Source organism: Bos grunniens, chromosome 18 (assembly GCF_055505025.1).
Source record: "Bos grunniens cultivar Pamir isolate PY7600 chromosome 18, Bosgru_T2T1.0, whole genome shotgun sequence".
Taxonomy (NCBI): Eukaryota; Metazoa; Chordata; class Mammalia; order Artiodactyla; family Bovidae; genus Bos; species Bos grunniens.
In genome coordinates, this window is record NC_141182.1 from 35,841,258 (window position 1) to 35,859,670 (window position 18,413).

The 18,413-nt window shown below is 52.4% G+C and overlaps 2 protein-coding genes across 8 annotated transcripts in view; one reads left to right on the forward strand and one right to left on the reverse strand.

Moving 5' to 3' along the window:
* PRMT7 (protein arginine methyltransferase 7) overlaps positions 1-12,095 on the forward strand; it is a 39,730-nt gene extending 27,635 nt beyond the window's left edge. For all 3 annotated transcript variants that reach the window (XM_086351400.1, XM_086351399.1, XM_086351401.1), the window contains 10 exons: positions 2,773-2,900; positions 3,306-3,441; positions 4,447-4,530; positions 4,990-5,037; positions 5,720-5,809; positions 6,889-7,050; positions 8,237-8,311; positions 10,482-10,642; positions 11,549-11,645; positions 11,869-12,095. In XM_086351400.1, the coding sequence (XP_086207526.1) occupies positions 2,773-2,900; positions 3,306-3,441; positions 4,447-4,530; positions 4,990-5,037; positions 5,720-5,809; positions 6,889-7,050; positions 8,237-8,311; positions 10,482-10,642; positions 11,549-11,645; positions 11,869-12,048 (1,161 nt within the window). In that variant the 3' untranslated portion in view covers positions 12,049-12,095. The remainder of the gene's footprint in view (positions 1-2,772; positions 2,901-3,305; positions 3,442-4,446; positions 4,531-4,989; positions 5,038-5,719; positions 5,810-6,888; positions 7,051-8,236; positions 8,312-10,481; positions 10,643-11,548; positions 11,646-11,868) is intronic.
* A 1,014-nt stretch (positions 12,096-13,109) lies between these two features.
* The window catches only part of SMPD3 (sphingomyelin phosphodiesterase 3), an 84,223-nt gene continuing 78,919 nt past the window's right edge, over positions 13,110-18,413 (reverse strand). For all 5 annotated transcript variants that reach the window (XM_086351402.1, XM_086351406.1, XM_086351404.1 and 2 more), the window contains 3 exons: positions 18,315-18,378; positions 16,393-16,555; positions 13,110-16,139 (listed from right to left, as the gene is read on the reverse strand). In XM_086351402.1, coding sequence (XP_086207528.1) covers positions 16,038-16,139; positions 16,393-16,555; positions 18,315-18,378 — 329 coding nt within the window. In that variant the 3' untranslated portion in view covers positions 13,110-16,037. The remainder of the gene's footprint in view (positions 16,140-16,392; positions 16,556-18,314; positions 18,379-18,413) is intronic.

Consider the following 18,413-nt stretch of genomic DNA (forward strand, 5'->3'; position numbering starts at 1 on the left):
AGTCAGTTTTCCTGCATGCTCAGAGGGCAAGGTGGCTGTCTCTGCACTGGTGTGGGAACGTCTCAAGGATAGATCAAGTGAAACAACGAGAGGTACAGAATAGCGCGTGTGGTGTGATCGTGGGGGAAAAATGTATGTGTTTCTGAGTGTATATGTGTGGTGTGTGTATATGAGGGTATCTTCGGAGGAATTCACAGAAATTGGTAAAAAAGGTTGCTTCTGGGAAGGGGGCTGAGGTTAGGGATGGAAAGGAGGCTTACTTTTCACTCCATGAGCCTTTTATATCTTTTGAATTTTCTCTCATATGCATGTTATCCACCCCTCTATACACACTGGAGCTTCCCAGGTGGCACTAGTGGTAAATTATCCACTTGCCAGTGCAGAAGACACAACAGACTTGAGTTTGATCCCTGGTCAGGAAGATCCCCTGGAGTAGGAAGTGGCAACACATGTCAGTATTCTTGCCTAAAAAATACCATGGACAGAGAAGCCTGGTGGGCTGCAGTCCCTGGGGCTGCAAAGAGTCGGAGACGACTGACTGAGCATTATGCACAAGGGGAAGAAAGTGGGAAAGATGCTTTAGGGCCAAGGAATCAAATCTTCCCTCTAGCTGGGAGGCCTTGGGCACCATCCTCTGTGTATTCTGATTTCAGTTACCACTTGCTGGTCACTGGCTTTGTTTTGATTGCTCAGCTGATGGTTCGGGGTGTACACATGATGACTTGATGGAAGGCCTTAGCATCTCCCCAAGTTCCTGAGTTCCACAGGGTCATGACTGCTGCGGGATTTCAGTCAGTCCTCCTGGGCCCTTGAGCTGCCCGGCTCCACTCTTCATAGCCTCAGTCCACTGCAGGCTGTGTGTGTGTGTGGTACGGGTTGGGGGTGGGGGAGAATTCTCCCACAGAATTCAGATCGACACTGGGCTGCTTTCTTCTTCTCCAGGAGTGTGGTAGTTGCAATACTAGCATAAGAATTTCATTAAAATGTTAACGATTCTTATTTGCGTATCTTCAGAGTGTTCCTGTGTGTAGTTTCTCCTTGAATCCTCATATAAGACCCCCTGGGTAACCACAGAGAGCCTGGCCCAGTGTCAGGAGCAGGACCTCATGTCTAAGCAGCAGTGGTGGGTGCTTGTCTCCAGGTCTCCTGGCTGTGGGGCTTGTGTCCTCCCTCTGCCAGTGGTGACTTTTGGACTGTTTAGAGTTTGAAGAGCTGCTAATGAGTCTCCCTCAGGACTTCACTGAGCTGCCCTTAATCAGCCTCAGATAGTGGCTTCTGTCACAGCTCTTTAGCATTCGGATCTGGGAGTCTGGTGTGTGGGAAGGACATGGTGACAGGGAAGTATCGCGGGAGCCCGGGAGGGGTCAAGGAGGGCATAGTAAAGGATGAATAACAAGTTTTAGAGAATCTTTTTCCCCCCCTCCTTGTTACTGTTTATTATCCCCAGAGTGTATCTGGTTAGATTTGATTCCTAGCTTTTACCTTCAGGGGTTTCCCTTGTGGCTTAGCTCATAAAGAATCCACCTGCAGTGCAGGAGACCTGGGTTCCATCCCTGAGTTGGGAAGATCCCCTGGAGAAAGGAAAGGCTACCCACTCCGGTTTTCTGGCCTGGAGAATTCCATGGACTGTATGGGGCTGCAAAGAGTCAGACATGACTGAAGAGTTAGACACGACTGAGCGACTTTCACTTTCACCTTCAAATAGACATCTTCGAGAGATAGGAATGGCATTCACTGGACTTTAAGTTAAATTCAAGATCGGGTAGGATAAACTGGGAGAAAAAAAATGCAGCAAGAGAGTTGCAAGTTAAGTTTCATTTGAAGCCAAGTGAGGATTATAGCCTCTAAGATCGCTCTGAGGAGCTGCTCTGAAGGAGGAGAAGGAGGAGTGTGTGTGTGTGTGTGTGTGTGTGTGTGTGTGTGTGTGTGTGTGTGTGTGTGTGTATGTGTGAGTGTTTGTGTGTGTGTGTGTGTGAAGATCAGTATATATGTGATTTTAATGAAAGGGAGATACTTGCAGTTAAGTACACATTCTGGCAGAAGGTTATTGTTAGTCATCGGGTATCTCTGTTAATGAATTTAGTGCTTTTCTGGATATAAGAATATACAAGAAATTGGGTTCATAAGGTTTTCTGAAAATAACTGTCTGAAGCCCTGTTCTGCGAGCTTTTCCCAGAGCATTGGCTCTCTCATTCCTGATTTCTACCCTAAACTCCTTTCAGGATATGTGAAAGTAGGGACTAAAGTGGCTAGTTAATTTGTTCTTATAGAACCAGTGGTGAACAAACAGTATTTGGTTGCTAAATGCCCTCCTGAGAAGTGGTGCTGGCTATTTTTCCGATTTTTTATTTTGAAAATTCTGAATCCATAAAGTAAGTGAAAACGAACATCAGTATGCTCTCTACTTAAATTTACCAGTTGTTAATGTTTACCATATTTGCATTCTCCCTCCCTCCTTCCAACTCCACCCTTCCCCCTCTGCCCCAACACACACACAGGGCAGGGGCTGGAGTCCCCTCATCTGAGCCCACCCTAAAGACCACTGCTATCAGCTACATTCTGTCTTCCTAAAGCCAGCAGTGTTCCATGAAGTTTTTGGGCCTTTAGCATTTCTAATTTGAAAATTTTCTTTATCTCTTTGGCCATAGTAGCAATGTGTAGTTCACACAGTGGTCTCCCAGCAAATTGGTTTTTGGCTTGGGTTTTGGCCCCGGGATTTGATGCATTGCCCTTGTTGCAGCTTGGTGACAGCTGATTCTCTTCCTGTTTCAGTGGCGGGACCACTGGATGCAGTGTGTGTACTTCCTACCACAGGAGGAGCCTGTTGTCCAGGGCTTAGCCCTCTGCCTGGTAGCCTACCACGACGACTACTGTGTGTGGTATAGCCTTCAGAAGACCAGGTGTGCCTCCGGCCTTGTGGGGTGGGACACTAGGCTTGTGACATTGTCTGTTGATGTAAATTCCCTCCACGGACCCTGTAGAGATTTTGAATGGGCACATTTGTATCTGAACCAAATAAGGGCAAAAGTTTGTGGCTGGGTGCCTGTTTGTGTGTACTGAGAAGAGGCTACCCTGGTGGTAGGACCCCCATTTGGGGCAGATATATATATGAGAAGTCTTGAATTGGAGGGCCTCCAACCCTAAGGCCCACTCGAAAGCCAGTGCCTAGATTCATGTCCCCTAGAGGACCATGGATGTGTCCCCTCTCCAACTTGATTTTCCTGGTGCAGGTCCCTGTGCTGTGCCTTCATGCTCGCCATTGCCTAGCAGGTCATCACCCTGTATCTGTTCATTTTCTGATCCAGTCCTGAAAAGAATGGGAGAGTCCACCCAGTGCGCCCCGTGTGTGACTGCCAGGCTCACCTGCTCTGGAACCGGCCTCGGTTTGGAGAGATCAATGATCGGAACAGAACTGATCAATACATCCAGGCCCTGAGGACGGTGAGTATCCAGCCCTTTGGGTGGTCACAGGCCAGAAGGGGTTTGTCCTGTGGACCCCAGCCCACTGCTCACTTATGATCAGTTGGTTTTGTCTTCTGTGCTCTCCTGTCTGTCCATGAGTAGCTTCAACCAGCTCCTACTGGGTGGGTGTTTGAGCCGAGGCTGGGAGCTTGTTTCTGGATCAGAAGGGACTGGTTCTCTGCTCTTCTGTAGGAGCCTCTCCCTGGCCCTTGCTATTGTCCCTCTGGACACTTTGCTTTTATGGTCACCAGCAGTTCCTTTGGCGATCCTTATGGGTTCAGCCACCCCATTATTCCTCTCATTTTCTGTTTTCTTTCTAAAATGTTCTAGATTGTAAATCTGGTTATATAGCTCTTCTGAAAAACCTTTGCTCCCTGCTGCCTATAGAAGGGGTCTTAGCCTGGGGACCACAAGGTTTGGATGGGGGTCTCTGGACCCCTTGGAGTTGTATGCAGAAATATGTGTGCTGGTATGCACATGCCTGCATTTTGTCGGGGGCGGGTGGGGAGGATCCCAGACATTCTGAGTTTCTCTCAGAGGGATCTGTGACCCACAAAGGCATCCGTGATGTGAGGAGTCATTCGACATGCCCGTGGCTGTCCGTGCTGTGACTTTACAGGGAAGAGGCCTGTGGTCGTGACTTGGGGGTGGCCTCCGATAAACAGGGCAGGCCTTCAGTGGGGCCTTCTAGGATGGCTTGAGGAGAGTCTCCTGACAGTGGGGTCTCAATGGGGAGAGGTGAGGCAGAGGGTGTGTTGGAGGGTGAGGCTGGTTGCCACCGGGGCCTGGGAGGCAGGTTTGACCATTGTTGGGGCACAGGAAAATGCAGCCAGGCCATGTGGGCGATGGAGTGAGGAGGAGATGGGACTGAATGATCACAGAGTGGGTTAGAGGGTCAGATGGAAAACGTGCCTTTCAGTTTGTCAACAAGAATTTTCTCAACATTGTAAGAAAATCTGTGCTGAGGTTGCTCTTTTCCTGCAGGTGCTGAAGCCGGACAGTGTCTGCCTGTGCGTCAGTGATGGCAGTCTGCTGTCCATGCTGGCCTATCACCTTGGGGTGGAGCAGGTACTGGCCGTGTGCCTTCTGCCAGCTTCCTGATGACACTCTTTAGTCACAGTTTTGTGACTAAAACTCTTTGCAAGTGCAGCTGCCACATACATTGTGGGTGTGCTGGGTTGGTGTCTGAGGGGTTGTTGCCTCAGGTGCAGGCAGGAGTCAGACTATAGCTGTTGCCATGTAGCTGCAGCTCCTGAGTCTGAATCCAGGGTCAGCACAGAATGTTGTACTATCCGGGGGGATCGTGAGCACAGACGTAGTTGGTTAGGTGTTGTCCTTTGCTTTGGAGTTGCTTTTCATGTGGGATTGTGGTTTCCCAACCAGCGATGGCACCCATACCCCCTGCATTGAAAGTGTGGAGTCTTAACCCCTGGACCACCAGCGAAGTCCCTGGAGTTGCATTTTAATCTGTTTATTTACTTTTTCTGTTAAGTGCATCTCTTACAACTAATATGATATTCCCTTTAGGTATTTACAATAGAGAATTCAGCAGCTTCTCATAGACTGATGAAAAAAGTAAGTGATAATTGTCATTATTGAAATAATGTGGGGACCTGTGGGGCTTGCCTTCCTGAGTCTGGGATCGATTGCTTTGAATCAGTGTCAGTGCCGAGGGAATTGGGGGAAGTAGCAGCTGCCAGTAACTCTCGTGACTCCTGAGTCGAGAGCTGCCCTGGAAGTCTTCTGGAGCTGTCGTTGAATAGCAGTGAGCAAAGTTTAGACTCTACTTTGTGTTTTGTGGCTGAAGAAGTATAGGCTTTTCTCCTCACTTCACTTAAAACTAAAAAACCAAAACTCCTTGCAGTAATAGAACTAAAGTTTTGTTTCTGGGACACCAGCACCCGGGGAGTCACTGCTCACAAGCTGTCCTGACTGCTTGGTTCTGTGATGGTGTTTCACATCCTGGCCAGTGACTGGTTTTGATTTCCTTTCTGAAGGATAACCCACCCCACCAGGACTACAAGCCTACTTCTGAGCCTTGCCAGTGTGCCTGCAAGAGAAATTTCTATTGCTCTTAAGACATTTTGCTCATGATGTCACCTGCAGTCTGTAGGAGGCCCTTGGAGGGGAGAAGTTCAGCAGAGTAGCTGAAAGTGGTGCTCCAGAACCGTTTGGCCAGAGAACTGCACACAAATAAAGCAACTCTGAGATGTGTTCTTTTTCTCAATGAAACCAACACTTTTGTTTTCTCTCTAAGATCTTCAAGGCCAACCACTTGGAAGACAAAATTAATATAATAGAGAAACGGCCTGAATTATTAACACCTGCAGACTTGGAGGGTAAAAAGGTGAGTAGAGAGCGCTGTGCATTTGCTCTAGATAGCACAGTTCTGAGATGGCCTGACTGCCCCCTTCTCTGGGCCTCACTGTGGGTCCCCAGAGATGCTTGATGAATGAATACTTGCATTGCTCTCCAATCGCTGCTCCTTCAGCAAGAGCAGGATGGCTCTGCTGGGATGGACAGAGACACACAGTGTCCCCTCCCTTTTTCCGTCACAGCACTGCTCCTGAACCCAGGCTGTGGTGAGAACCCCGAGTCCCAACCACTAGGCCACCAGGGAACTCCTGAAAATCTTTCTAAAGCACATTCCTTCTCATATTAAGCCCTGATTAAAGCTTTTAGTGATCCCCTCTTGCCTCCAAGGCATAGTTCAGTCTCCTTTTCCTGTCATCAGCTGCCTTTGGGTGACCTGGCTCCTCTCCACTGCTCTGGCCTCTTCCTTTACTGTCCTACCCTACCTGCTCATCTGGTGAGCTCCCAGAAGGGCCTTGCTCTCATTGTCATTCACACTCCTGCTTTGGCCTCTGCCCACACCTCTGCCTGGACTCCCCACTCTTTTGCTTTTCTGTCTCCTGTTCATGCATTTATTCATCTGATCAACAAACCTTCACTGACATCTGCTCTGGGCCAGGCACTGTGCTGGGAATACTGTGTCTGCCAGTGTCCCCACTTCTCTGGTCTATGAGCCTGGTGAGGGAGACAGACTAGCACTGACAATGAATTGTCAGGATAAAGCTTTGAGTAGGATTTCCAGGATGCCATCCTGGAAGCTCTTCCTGAAGCTCTTACTTCTAGGGTCCCTCTGTGAGCCCCTTCCTTGCTTCTGTCAGAGCCTACCGCACTCTCTGAGGACGGCGCCTAGCCTCGTCTGCTCCCTTTTTCCATTCTGCGCTCCTGAGGGCAGGGCTTGTGTCTGTTTCTCATCTTTGTATCCTCAAGGGTAGGTGCAGGCCTTGACTTGCGTGTGGACTGACTGACCGACCAAGTGGGTGAGTGAGTGAAAAAATGAATGTGCCTGTGAAACTTGTCCTTTATTACTCAGCTGAATCCTTCTGATACCTGGGCCTGCTTCTCTCTGATCGGCAGGTTTCTCTCCTGCTGGGTGAGCCGTTCTTCACCACCAGCCTGCTTCCATGGCACAACTTGTACTTCTGGTATGTGCGGACTGCTGTGGACCAACACCTGGGGCCTGGCGCTGTGGTGATGCCCCAGGCTGCCTCACTGCACGTGGTGGTCGTGGAGTTCAGGGTAGGCCACCCGGAGGTTTTCTTGGCAGGGGGTGGGGAGTTGTTTTCTTGTGTGGACCTTGAATGCAGGTGGAGCACCTAGGGTCTTAATGGTTTGAACCTCTGTTTTTCTGTATCAGCACACCTCAGGGCTGAATAGAAGAGGCTCGCCTTTGTAAAAATGAAGTAATTTAGCACATGAAATGGAAATGGTTGTGTGTTGTCATTTTACAATTACGGCTTATCAGAATAATTTTAAAATATAAATTAAGAGTTTCAGAAGACAAGCTGTGCAGCTTGCTCTGCTCTCATTAAGAGCTGAGGCTCCAGTTGTTAAAAGCATTTTGAGATGGGCAAGTCAGCTTCCTTATGCAATAAAAATTGAAAAGCTTCATTTTCATTTTCTCATCAAAGCAGAACCATAGTCAAAAAGTCATTTTGGGAAAGGTATTTTTTATTAAAAGGATTTTGAAATGCTTTTAACCTGAAATACAGAGTGAACTTCATTTGATGTCTCTTTGATAAGGATGGCTTTATCCCTTGGTAGCTTAGTGGTTCTGTCACTTAATTTTTTGGCCATTTCTTCTGCGTTAACTTATTTACTTGACCAGATTTCCACAAGAATTCTGGTTTTCATGGCCAGTGAGGGACTGTGGAGAACGATGCTGTTCCCAGGTATATGTCCCAGAGACAGAGGATACTGAGTGACCGGGTTGACTAACCTCTGGTTTCCTCCCAGGATCCTGTCGTCCTCACACTCTCTTTATGGGCATAGAGGCTCAAGAAGTGGTTGACAGAGTTCTTCCCAATGAATCAGTGTTCAGGATGGACAGGGAGGGGTTAGAGAGCCTGTCTGAGTAGCTCTGGTCAGCTGTCCCTCAGTGGAGAGGGTTTGGGATCAGGAGAGGCTTTGCAGGTCTGAGGAACCATCCTGGGTCTTTGGTGTCTTTGGGTCCCTTCAGCTGTGGGAATCTGTTCCAGGCCTGTGGGAGCAGCAAGATGTGCCTCAGGTGTGGAATTGGGGCAGCCCCAGCCTCTTACCCTTCCTACTCTTGTCACTACACTTGGTGTGCCTGAGTGGGTGTCGACATCTATGTGCTGTCCCACAGAACCATGGCCGTGCCTGCCCACCCACCCCCATTGGGTGGGTGTGGGTGTTGGCATGCCCTGGCGGGTGGGTGTCAGTGAAGGCTGTACCTTCCTTTCAGGACCTGTGGCGGATCCGGAGCCCCTGTGGTGACTGTGAAGGCTTCGATGTGCACATCATGGATGACATGATTAAGGTATGCAGGGCCGCAGCTCCCGCCACCGTGTTCCATCCACACTCCATCGGGCCACAGGCTTCTGAAGGGGATGTCTGGCTTCCATGGAGGGACCTGGGTTGGGCAATGTGGGCAGTATGCAGAGAGCTCCTCTGCTGGGGGCAGCAGGGACAGGCATATCTGTTCTACTTGGTTCACCGTGAGCATGAACCTGAGAGCCACTGCATCTCCAAGTCTGGCTGGTGTTAGGCCATTCTCAGCCTGGGACTGTAATCCCTGAATCAGAATTTTGGGCTGGGGCCCGTCTGTCACCAGACCACTGGAACCACTCCTGCCAGTGTCAGCAGGTAGTTCTTGTTTGGGATGGCCTCTCTAGAAGGCGATTTTGGCAACCTTCTGAGCCAGCTGTTTTCATTCTGGGGACTCCATTTCAGGGGAAGGTGCTTGAGGGTGGAGGTGGGTGGGATGTAGAAGGAGGGTTCCTGCAGGGTTATCTGTACATTTGTAGGGGATCCAGCCAGCCACCAGGGTCTGCAGCTCCCAGAAACGAGGGCAGTCATGAAAGTGCCAACAATACTTGGCCGGAATAGATGTGAAGAGTCACGAGCCCTATGAGAAGGGCAGGACACCATCACATTTTTATATATTAAGAAAATTCACAAATGTAATAACTGTAAATGGAAAGTGACCTGTACAAAGTATATGCAACATTAAAATTTTGTTTTAATTATAAAAAAAATTACACGTGTAGTGAAAAAGGGGTGGAGTGCAGACACCAAAATGTTAGTTCTGTGATAGGAAGTGGTTAGTTTTTTCCTCCCTTTTGCTTCTTTCTGTTTACATTTTCTACAGTGATTGTGGATTCCTTGTGTAAACATTTTTTAAGTAAAAAAAATCCGGGGGACATTTGCAGTTTTTCATCTTACCTGCCTGTCCACAGCAGACCACTGACTGTTCCATGCTCCTGGGAACACCACACACTCTAGCTCCCTCTGGCCGCTTCTCAGGCTCCTTCCTGGATTCCTCCCCTCTTCTTATCCCCTGAGGTGTCCTGTGTTCTAGGGCTCCCTGAGGTCCCTGCCCAGACCCCTGTGTCTGTTTCCATTCTCTCTATTTGCTGGCCATTGCCTGCCTGTCTCCTGAGCTCTGACCAAATAGCTGAGAGCAGTGACTCCACTGAGATGTCTTCAGGCGCTCCTACCCGCCGCCTCCAGAATCCACCTACTCCTCCCCCGCCCCTAGTCCAGCCCTCCCAGTGCTGCTGTCCTAGACCTGCTGTCACTTCATACCTGCCAGCTGGGCTCAGGGCTCCGGCAACCTCCCAGACAAGCCTTCGCCTTCTCATTCAGTTCGTTGTTGGGTTCCATAACCATCAGGTCCTCTGTGAACAAGTTTTCTTTCCCTGCTGTTACTCGTCTGGGCCACTTGCATCTTGTGTTTGACCGTATACCCCACTCCTTCTCCCATCAGCCTTTCTCCACAGGGAGCTTAAGTGAATCTGTAGATCTGAAGTCTGGCCCTGTCTGTCCTCTGCGGGAAAACCTTGAGCCCCCACCTTCACCCCTGCAGCCAGCCCCTGCCACTCTGTTGGCTCTGCTTTGCTCTCTGACCATTCCCTGCTGGGCTGTGTGTACTCTCCTCTTTGCTAACAGCTCTTGGGTAACCTTCAAGAGGCAGCCTAGAGTTCACCCCTCTGGGCAGCTTTCCTGCCCAACCCTGTTCTTAGCCTGTCAGTGTCCCCGCACACTGCAGTTGCTCCCCAATTGTCTCCTTCTAGACTGGGAGCCTTGTAGGGTGGTAATCTGGCAGCTGTAGTGATCAGTAAGGGTCACTGAATGGGCAAGTGTCCAAGTGATGGGTGATTTCACCAATGTAGGCAGTTGGTCAAGGTAGCTTGTGAGATGGGCAGTGGCTTTTGAGTTTTAAAAAGCAGAAAATGAAGCTTAGAGTGCCTTGCTGAGGAGATTGCTTGTGAGTGGTACCAGAAGCCAGCTGGTCTGGCCAGGCACCTGTGGTCTTTTATGGGGGCTCACTTGCCCCATATGACCATGGCAATTACCCTGAGGGACCAGGGCCATGGCGATGAGGGACCACTGGCATATGTAAACTCTGGAGATGGGGACAGGACCCCCATGTTTCCTGGCCACCTGGCTGTATCTCTGCAGACCCCTGCCTTCTCTTACCTTCTCAGCGTGCCCTGGACTTCAGGGAGAGCAAGGAGGCCGAGCCCCACCCACTGTGGGAGTACCCGTGCCGCAGCCTCTCCGAGCCCCAGCAGATCCTGACCTTTGATTTTCGGCAGCCAGTCCCCCTGCAGCCTATCCATGCTGAGGGCACCATTGAGCTGAGAAGGTGAGTGGAGGCTCCAGGGTCAGGGAGTGAGGAAGGAAGTGGCAGGGCTTGCTTTCTAATAGTTATTGCCTGAGTGGCTATAAGCACTTACTTTGGTCACTTTCATGTGGGTGGGATGGCTGTCCTTATCTCAGCCTTGCCCTTTTTCAAGTGGCCCTGAAATGTGTGGGGGTCCCCATAGCTTCTGGGTGGGGGAGAAAGCCAGAGTGGGCTTGCTCATCCTCCCACATCTGAGGCTCCCTTTGAGCTCAGCGGTACGTTACACACAGCTGCAGAGAAACGTGAATTTGGTTGCTATGGTTACCCATTGGACCATATCCTTTCCTGAACCCTCCTGGGAATTGAAGCAGCTTAGGAATTGGCAGGGGCTGTCGTCGTGCTACATGGTCAGGCCCATCCAGCTCCAGCTCCCTTCACGGGGAGGGGCAGCTGCTTCCTGGAGGAAGCTCCCTCTTATAACTGGGTGGAAGCCATGAGCCCAGAGCCCCCTGGGGCTCCTCTGACAAGGAGGAGCCAAGGCAGCTGCCTGTCTGTGCCTGCTGCCCAGAGTTATCTAGGAGCAATCTAGACTTCGATGCCTGGACTGCTCTCTCAACCTTCTGGGCCAACCTTTGCATGATCTCAGGCAGAGGAGGCCAGGCTGGCAGCCAGCTGGCCCTGCCCCAGGATTACTCTGAATACTTGGCCAGACTGTGGGGAGTGAGTGGGCACTTTGGTTGCTCAGCAAGAAGGCCACTTTTACTGAGTGACCTTCATTCAGGTGGAGTCTTAGGAGCCTCCTGACAGGGCAGGATGGAAGTAGGGAGGATAAGAGGTTTCTGAAAAGCAGAGGGCAGCCATGGCCATGCCAGTCTTTCATGCAGCTGTTTGTTTCTGGTCCCTTTCCACCCCCCGGCCCATCTCTAGGTGTGGGAGGAGCCACGGAGCTGTCCTGTGGATGGAATACCACCTGACTGCGGACAGCACAGTCAGCACCGGCCTCCTGAAGCCTGCAGAGGACGAGGTAGTGCTGTGTGCAGGCCCCGAGGAGGTGGATCCTGAGAGTGGGAGCCATCACGCCACTCGCGTGTACTCTGGGCATTCCGGGTAGTGACTCCTAGTGGTCCTGGGTCATCCAGCTCCGAACAGCAGCTTCTCACTGTGAGCTGCCTGGGCTGGAGGCTCGCCAGGAGCGGGCTGGCTGGGACATCAGAAGCCTCACTGCCTTCTTGCTGCTTTCTCTGCAGGGGGACTGTTGCTGGAACCCCCATTGTAAGCAGGCCGTGTACTTCTTCAACACCACACTCGACCCCAGAGCACCGCCGGGCAGCTCGCAGACCGTCACCTACACTGTGGAGTTCCACCCCCACACTGGAGACATCACCATGGATTTCACGCTCTCAGATGCGCTGGACAGTGGGTGCTAACCCTCACTTATTGAGAAATAAAGTGGAGGAGAGCTCTGGGCTCTGAATGATGGCTTTCCGTGGGTAAAAGTGAAGGCACCTTGCCTTTCAGGACCCATCTTGACCTCGGGGATTGGAGGAGACCACTTCCCGTTTTGTGTTTTTGCACTGCTGGCTTCTTGCTCCAGATATGGCAGGAAGTGGGGATTATTTTGGAACTGAGAAGGCACCAAGGAGCCCACCTGCAGTGGCTTTTAAAGTGCTCAGAGAGCTTCCCGGCCACAGTGTCCCTCCTGCTCTCCCTGGGAGGGAGCCAGGGCTGACCGGGCTGGGTGGGTCTGCTACTCTCCTGGAGCTGGGCCAGCCTGGCCTTGCACTCTGGGGACCTTTGAGTCCACCTGCCCATTCCAGCTCAGAGAGGCTCCTATGGGCAGAGTTACTGATGTGGCTGGGCTCTGGGTCTTGAAGACCCTGGTAGGGCCAGACTGAGGACCAAGTTCAGACTCTTTTTGTTTGCTAGGTAATGGCCCCAATCCACATTTGTAAGGGTTTGGCCTCCGTGTGCAGCAGTATCAGGTGACCAAGACCAGCACCTGGACACCAGGCTGCTCTTCTGAAGTCAGGGAGGAGGCTGTCCCAGAGCAGTTCAGACGCAGATCCAGGATACCAGCCGGCAGGAGGAGGGAGCCTGAAGGTACAGCCCTTTCCCACGTGCCCCCTTCTAGCAAAAGGACCTCATCCCCCAGCAGTCTGGGCAGATGGGTACTAGTGCAGGCACCCCAACTTCACCTTGCCAGAGAAGGGCAGGGAGTCCCAAGGAGGCCCAGCCTGATTTCTTCCCACACACAAGGTCCTGTTCTGCTGTTTACTCTAGTTCCAGAGGGAGTGAGTAAGAGAACCCAAGTGGCCTGGTTTTTGAGTGGTTCAGGGCAGACTCAGGCTGTGCTCATCCCATGGGGAAGGTCAGGAAAGGTAGGCCCTCCATGGCAGACTCCCCATAGCCCTGCCTGGCCACCTTGCCTGCTGGAGCCAAAGCAGGGTCCAGACCAGCTTTTCACTCAAATAAGTGCAGAACACCAGCCTTGAGCCTCACAGTTTTATTTTTTTTCCTCATTATCCATCCTTCTTTTCAGCACCAATAAAGGAAAAAAAAAAAAACACTTCTCTTTTCAAAATACTTTATCAGGTGTAAAGATTGTTTTTCTTCTAGGGAAGAATTGTTTGGATAATGTATTTGATAACATTTTTACCAAAACCTTAGGTGTGCTTACCATAGAAAACCCCTAATGTCCCATGAGGATACAATACAGAAAAAAATACAGAAATTAAAAAAGTGTTTGTTTTTTTTTTCTTTTTTAAAACAGTATTTCTAAATTTCAGCAAGTTAATACAATAGTTAAAAAGCATCAAGATTAATACCCATACTTAAAACTGAAGGTGGTTTGGACAGATGAAGTGACCGTTTTTCTCTGAAGCTGACCTCTGGCCTCCTGGCTTCTGTGGAGGAGGCTGGGCCCGGGCAGGTGCAGAGCCTTGGGGATTTAGGTGACACCTGTGTCCGTCCTTCCAGGCCTAGATGCCACAGAAACATCTGAGGTGTTCCTTTTTTAAAAATCGAAATGGAAAAGTCTGGCTTGTACACAGCCCCAGGGGTGCACAGGTTTGATGAAACTCGTGGCTGAGCAATGGCGGCCTCAGCACTGGAGGCCCCAGAGGGCGGCGCAAGGGGAGTGGGGAGGCAGGCAGGCCCTTCTCTGGAGACCAGGCAGGCTGGGCAGAGGCGACTTTGTTAGGACGGGAGAATGACTGAGGCACAGGGAGGTATGACTTGCCTAAGGCCGCCCCATGAGTAGGGAGAGAAGCATGTGCCCCGTGCCCTGGCTCCCTTCCAGCAGCCCCTCTGAGGGCTGGAAGCTGTGCTAGAGTCATTCCACTTCAGGAGCCAGGCCCTGCCTCCGCGGCTCTCCTGGGCACACAGCTGGCCCACAGCCTGGAGCTTTGGCTCTGGCCCAGACGTCTGGGTATCACATCTGCCCTGTTGAGCTCCACCTGAGAGCAGATTTCTGGCCGCTCCTAGGATTGGAGGCCTCTGACCCAGGGAAGCCTAGCCAGGGCCCCAGGAGCCACAGCCCTGGAGGAGCGGTGCAGTGGAGAGCCAGGGAGGACTGTACCCTGGATGGTGAGCTGCCCTCTTGGCTTGATGTGGGAGGTGGGGCTGAGGGCCTGGCCAGGGGAGTGCTCCAGGCAATGAAGCCCTCTGCCCAGCTGCTGCCCTGGCCAGGGGGCTTCAGACCAGCCCGCACCGCCTTGTGTGCAGCTCTTGGGAGTGTCCCCTCCAGTGCAGGGCCTGGCCTCTGACCTTGCCCCTCTTGGTCCCTCTTGCAGCTCAGTGGGTGACAAGGCACAGCGTCAGCATATTGGCACCAGGAGGCTCCTGGTAGCAGAGTCCTGGTACGTCCCCAGCCTCGTTGGGCAAAACTGGCTTCAAGCCAGGTGGCACGTTGGTTGGGGCGCTGTGAGGAGGGGAGATCAGTGGGGGGTTGTTAGTAACCCCCTGAATTGGAGGGGCCTTGCACCTGGAAATAGACAAAACCCTCCCTGTGTGACTGGGGGCAGGGGGCGTCCTCAGGTGTGTTTAGAAAGGCAGGTGGGCAGAGGCAGTGCTGCCGTGGGATGAGGAGCTATGGGCTTCCCCTGCAGGCTCTGCCACACTGCACAGGTACCCGGGGCTGGCCCTGGTTGCATGGTGGCAGACTGGATGCCTGTGCACCTGAACACCAACCAGTACTGCTCCCTGTGTGGGACGAGCAGTGGCCATCAGCCTTGCCACCCTCAGGCTGCACACTGGTGAGGTGACAGGCTGCTCTGCGCCTTGATCCCCAAGTCCCTTCATCTAGGGCTGGGGTCACTGTGGAGGATGGGCCTAGGAGGACAGAGCCACAGCCCGCCCCCCCCAGATGCAGGGGGACAGTTCCTGAGCTCAGCCAGCACGCGGATAGGGACAGTCACCAAGGGAGGATTGGTCCTGAACCAGAAGAGTATCCGGACGGGAGACAGGATCAGGCAGAAAGAGAATGTGTTGGTTCTGACAGAACAGAAGCTACAAATCTTACCGTTTTCAAAACAAGAAGTCCCCCTCCCCCCTTAAACCGTGAGTGGTCCTTCTTCCTGTAAAAAAAAAGGATGCTTTCTCTTTAGAATCCTGTCTATGGCTCCATGGCCCACGTTGGAGTCTCCAAGGGAGGCCCCGGGCTCTGCTGTGCCAGGGGAAAGGAGCCCCTTTCAGGAAGAACAGTGTTCTCCCTTGTGGCTTGCAGACCCTTTAAAATGAAGGGTTATTTTTGTTCTTTTTCTGTTTTTCTTTTTAAAATGTAATCGCCCTTGAATGCAAGACCCTGGGAAAGAGCCCGGGCTCGCTGGTAACTGGACACAGCCTTCGTGGTCCCTGCTTGTGAGCTGTCCAGGCTGGAGGCGGCGAGCTGGCGGTCCCGTGTCCAGGAATGCTTCTTTGGCTGGTTCTGATTGTGTTTGGAGTTTGGCCTTGGGTGAGGCCCGAGTGAGGGGTCTGTGGCTACGGTGTGGCACGTGGCATGCGGGCAGCGTGCATGTGAGGGTGCAGGCATGCGAGACAACATGGCAGCAGACAGAAATAATGAACCCTGGACGAAGCTTGAGAAGAGATACAAAGAGTACAGAAACCCGGATCTCATACTAACCCACGGGTTATAAACTAGCTTGTGCTGTAGATTTGTAGAAAATCAACGATTCGAAAGAATGGCACTGGTTGGGCAGCCAGGACTCCCCAGGCCGGCCTGACTCCTGTCCATGGCGAGTGCCCAGAGGTGCCGGGCAGCGCTGGTTCCAGCTCACCCAGGACTGGCCGCGGCTCTCCCGGGCCCCTGCCCTCCTCCGCTAGCACCAGCGGTGCTCGCTGGAGGGGACACGGCCAGGGAGGGACTGCGACTCAAAGGGCTGGCGGAGGCCCCGCTGCTCATGGTGACTGGGCTGGTCTATGCCTCGTCGTCCCCTGCAGACACCATCAGTCGCATGGCCACCGGGAGGTGGTCTGTCAGGCCTGACAGCTGGGTGATAAAACTGAATTCTTCCACCTCCTGCGGGAGTGGAGAGGGGAGAAGGAAGAAATATCCCTGTTAGACCCAGAGGGCATCCTATAAAGCAGGGGCCTGGCTTGGACCTTCCTGAAGGCAGAGAGTGGGAGCATCCTGGGGGGCCCCAAAGGCCTCCTGGACTGGCATGTCCCACTTGCAGAGGAGAGCTCGGTGCTGCCAAGGGGTGTAGAGCAAGAATGTCCTGCTACGGGCACAGCCTGGCTGCCCTGCCCAGCCCAGCCCAGCCCAGACTCACGGCCTTCCAGTCCGGGTACAGCCCCTCCTCCCCATGCAGCATGTAGTCGATGCGCCTGCCGTTGCCTTTCAGCAGCTCTTTGCGTCCCTTCTGGCCTCCCCCAGGGCTCTTGCTGGTGGGGAAGGCGAGGTACTCCCGGCGACCTTCCTCACTCTCCAAGACCCTGCTCACACAGAAGGCACAGGAAGGCAAGGTGAGCACAGCCCCAGCCCCAGGTCCTAAGGGTGGAGCCACATTCCGTCCCCCAAGTCAGACCAAACCTCTACATTTAAGATCTGTCTTCTCCGTGGGCCCAGAAAGGGACTGGGGTGGATAGAGACTGGGTCTGAGCCTGTGAGTTCCTGACTGACCGAGCCACTGCCAGGGAGTGTCCCATGCCCACCTGGGGTCAGCAGCACTCACATTCCCTTTCTGAACTAGAATGTTGGCACCACCCAAAACCTGTAACCAAGCTGGGGACAGAACTGCCCACCCCCTCTCCAGGGTAGTGTTGTGCTCTGAGCTAATAGGATCCTGTTTGGGGGGAACTTGATCTTTGCGGTGAACGTCAGAGACCCTTCTCTTCTGGAAGTCCCCAGGCCCCCCACGACTCCCATTTCAGGTCAGCAGGGTAGCCAGGAAAGCACCCAGACCCCATCCCAGGACCGGACTCCTGTGTGAGTCTGTCCCCAAGACCCCAGAACACTTTGAGGACCAGGTGTGTTAAGAAAGGAACAAGGTGGGATGCGGCTGTCACCCCATTTTTCAGAGGAACGAAACTGATACAGTTGCTGGTCAGAATTCTACAGGAAGGGCAGGGCGCTCAGGTGGAATGTTATGCCCTGAGTCCAGGTCTCTTCTGATTCCATGTCTACCTTCTGCTTCCTGCCAAGTTACTTCCAGAGTCCAAGCATCATTGGGAATGAGCCTTCAAGGGACACCCCATCTCAGAGGGCAGTGTTGGGGCGAGAGGAACAGCCACCAAGAGACACTGCAAAGGCCCACCCACCCAACTAACGCCTGGACACATGAACAGGGCACCTGCACAGGCGTGGCAGCAAACACGAGTTTCTGCAAGGTCTTTATCAGCCTTGAGATGTATACACTGATGACACACAGAACAGCTTTCCATCTCAGAAATGTAATCCATTCCTGTCCTGTGCCTTTGATAATTAATTCTAGCATCAGTGATCTAAGAGTTACTGATAAGTCATTTTTAAATCGTCATCTCATAAAAAGATAATTTTCTCGGCCTGGGATGATGTTTCAAATTTAGTCTATAATCTAATTAATTGGCTCAAATTAGCTTCAAGGAACCATCGCTGGGGCTCTGGGCTGTCTCGGGCTGTGAATTATAAATTGGCTCTGCTGCTGGCCTCTCAAATGTGTCCTTTTCAGAAGTCTCAGATTCAAGAATACAGTTTGGCTGGGGTGGATCTGTCTCTACATTGACTGGCTTGTGTTAGCTCTGTCTGTGTTTTTATCTGTCTGATTGGTGGCTTCTGGTCCCCTGCCACAGATGCCATCCCCAGGGCCCTTTGACAGGGATCTCTGCGGCGCCTGGCCTCGCCTTGGGAGGTTATGGTCCTTTTTCCTGTGCCTGAGGCAGGCTGGGGCTCAGGGCAGGCCAAGCTCTGATAGAATGAGCCCAGACTTGGGGTGCTGGTGTAAGAAAAACCACCTCGAGACCCCAGGCCTCCTCAGGATCCTCTTCTTGGTAAGGATACGCCTGGGGCATGAAGTTCACCACAGCCTCTGCCCACCCCAAACTTGCATCCCTGACGCTTTTAAGAGGTGTCTCATCCCAGGGAGCTGTGGGCTCTCATCGGCCCACACAGCCCACCTCTCCACACCTAGTCTAGGTTCGTGCTCATCCCAGACCTGGGAGCTGCCTGGGTCTGCCTACCTGCCTGACCATGGCACTGTGGGTGCCAGCCACTTACTTTTGCAGATTGTCGGGGGTGCACACTTCCTCATCATAGAGACCGTCCTGGTCCAGCAGAGTTCCTGGGGACAAGGGGGTGAGAGAGTTTACTGTGGGC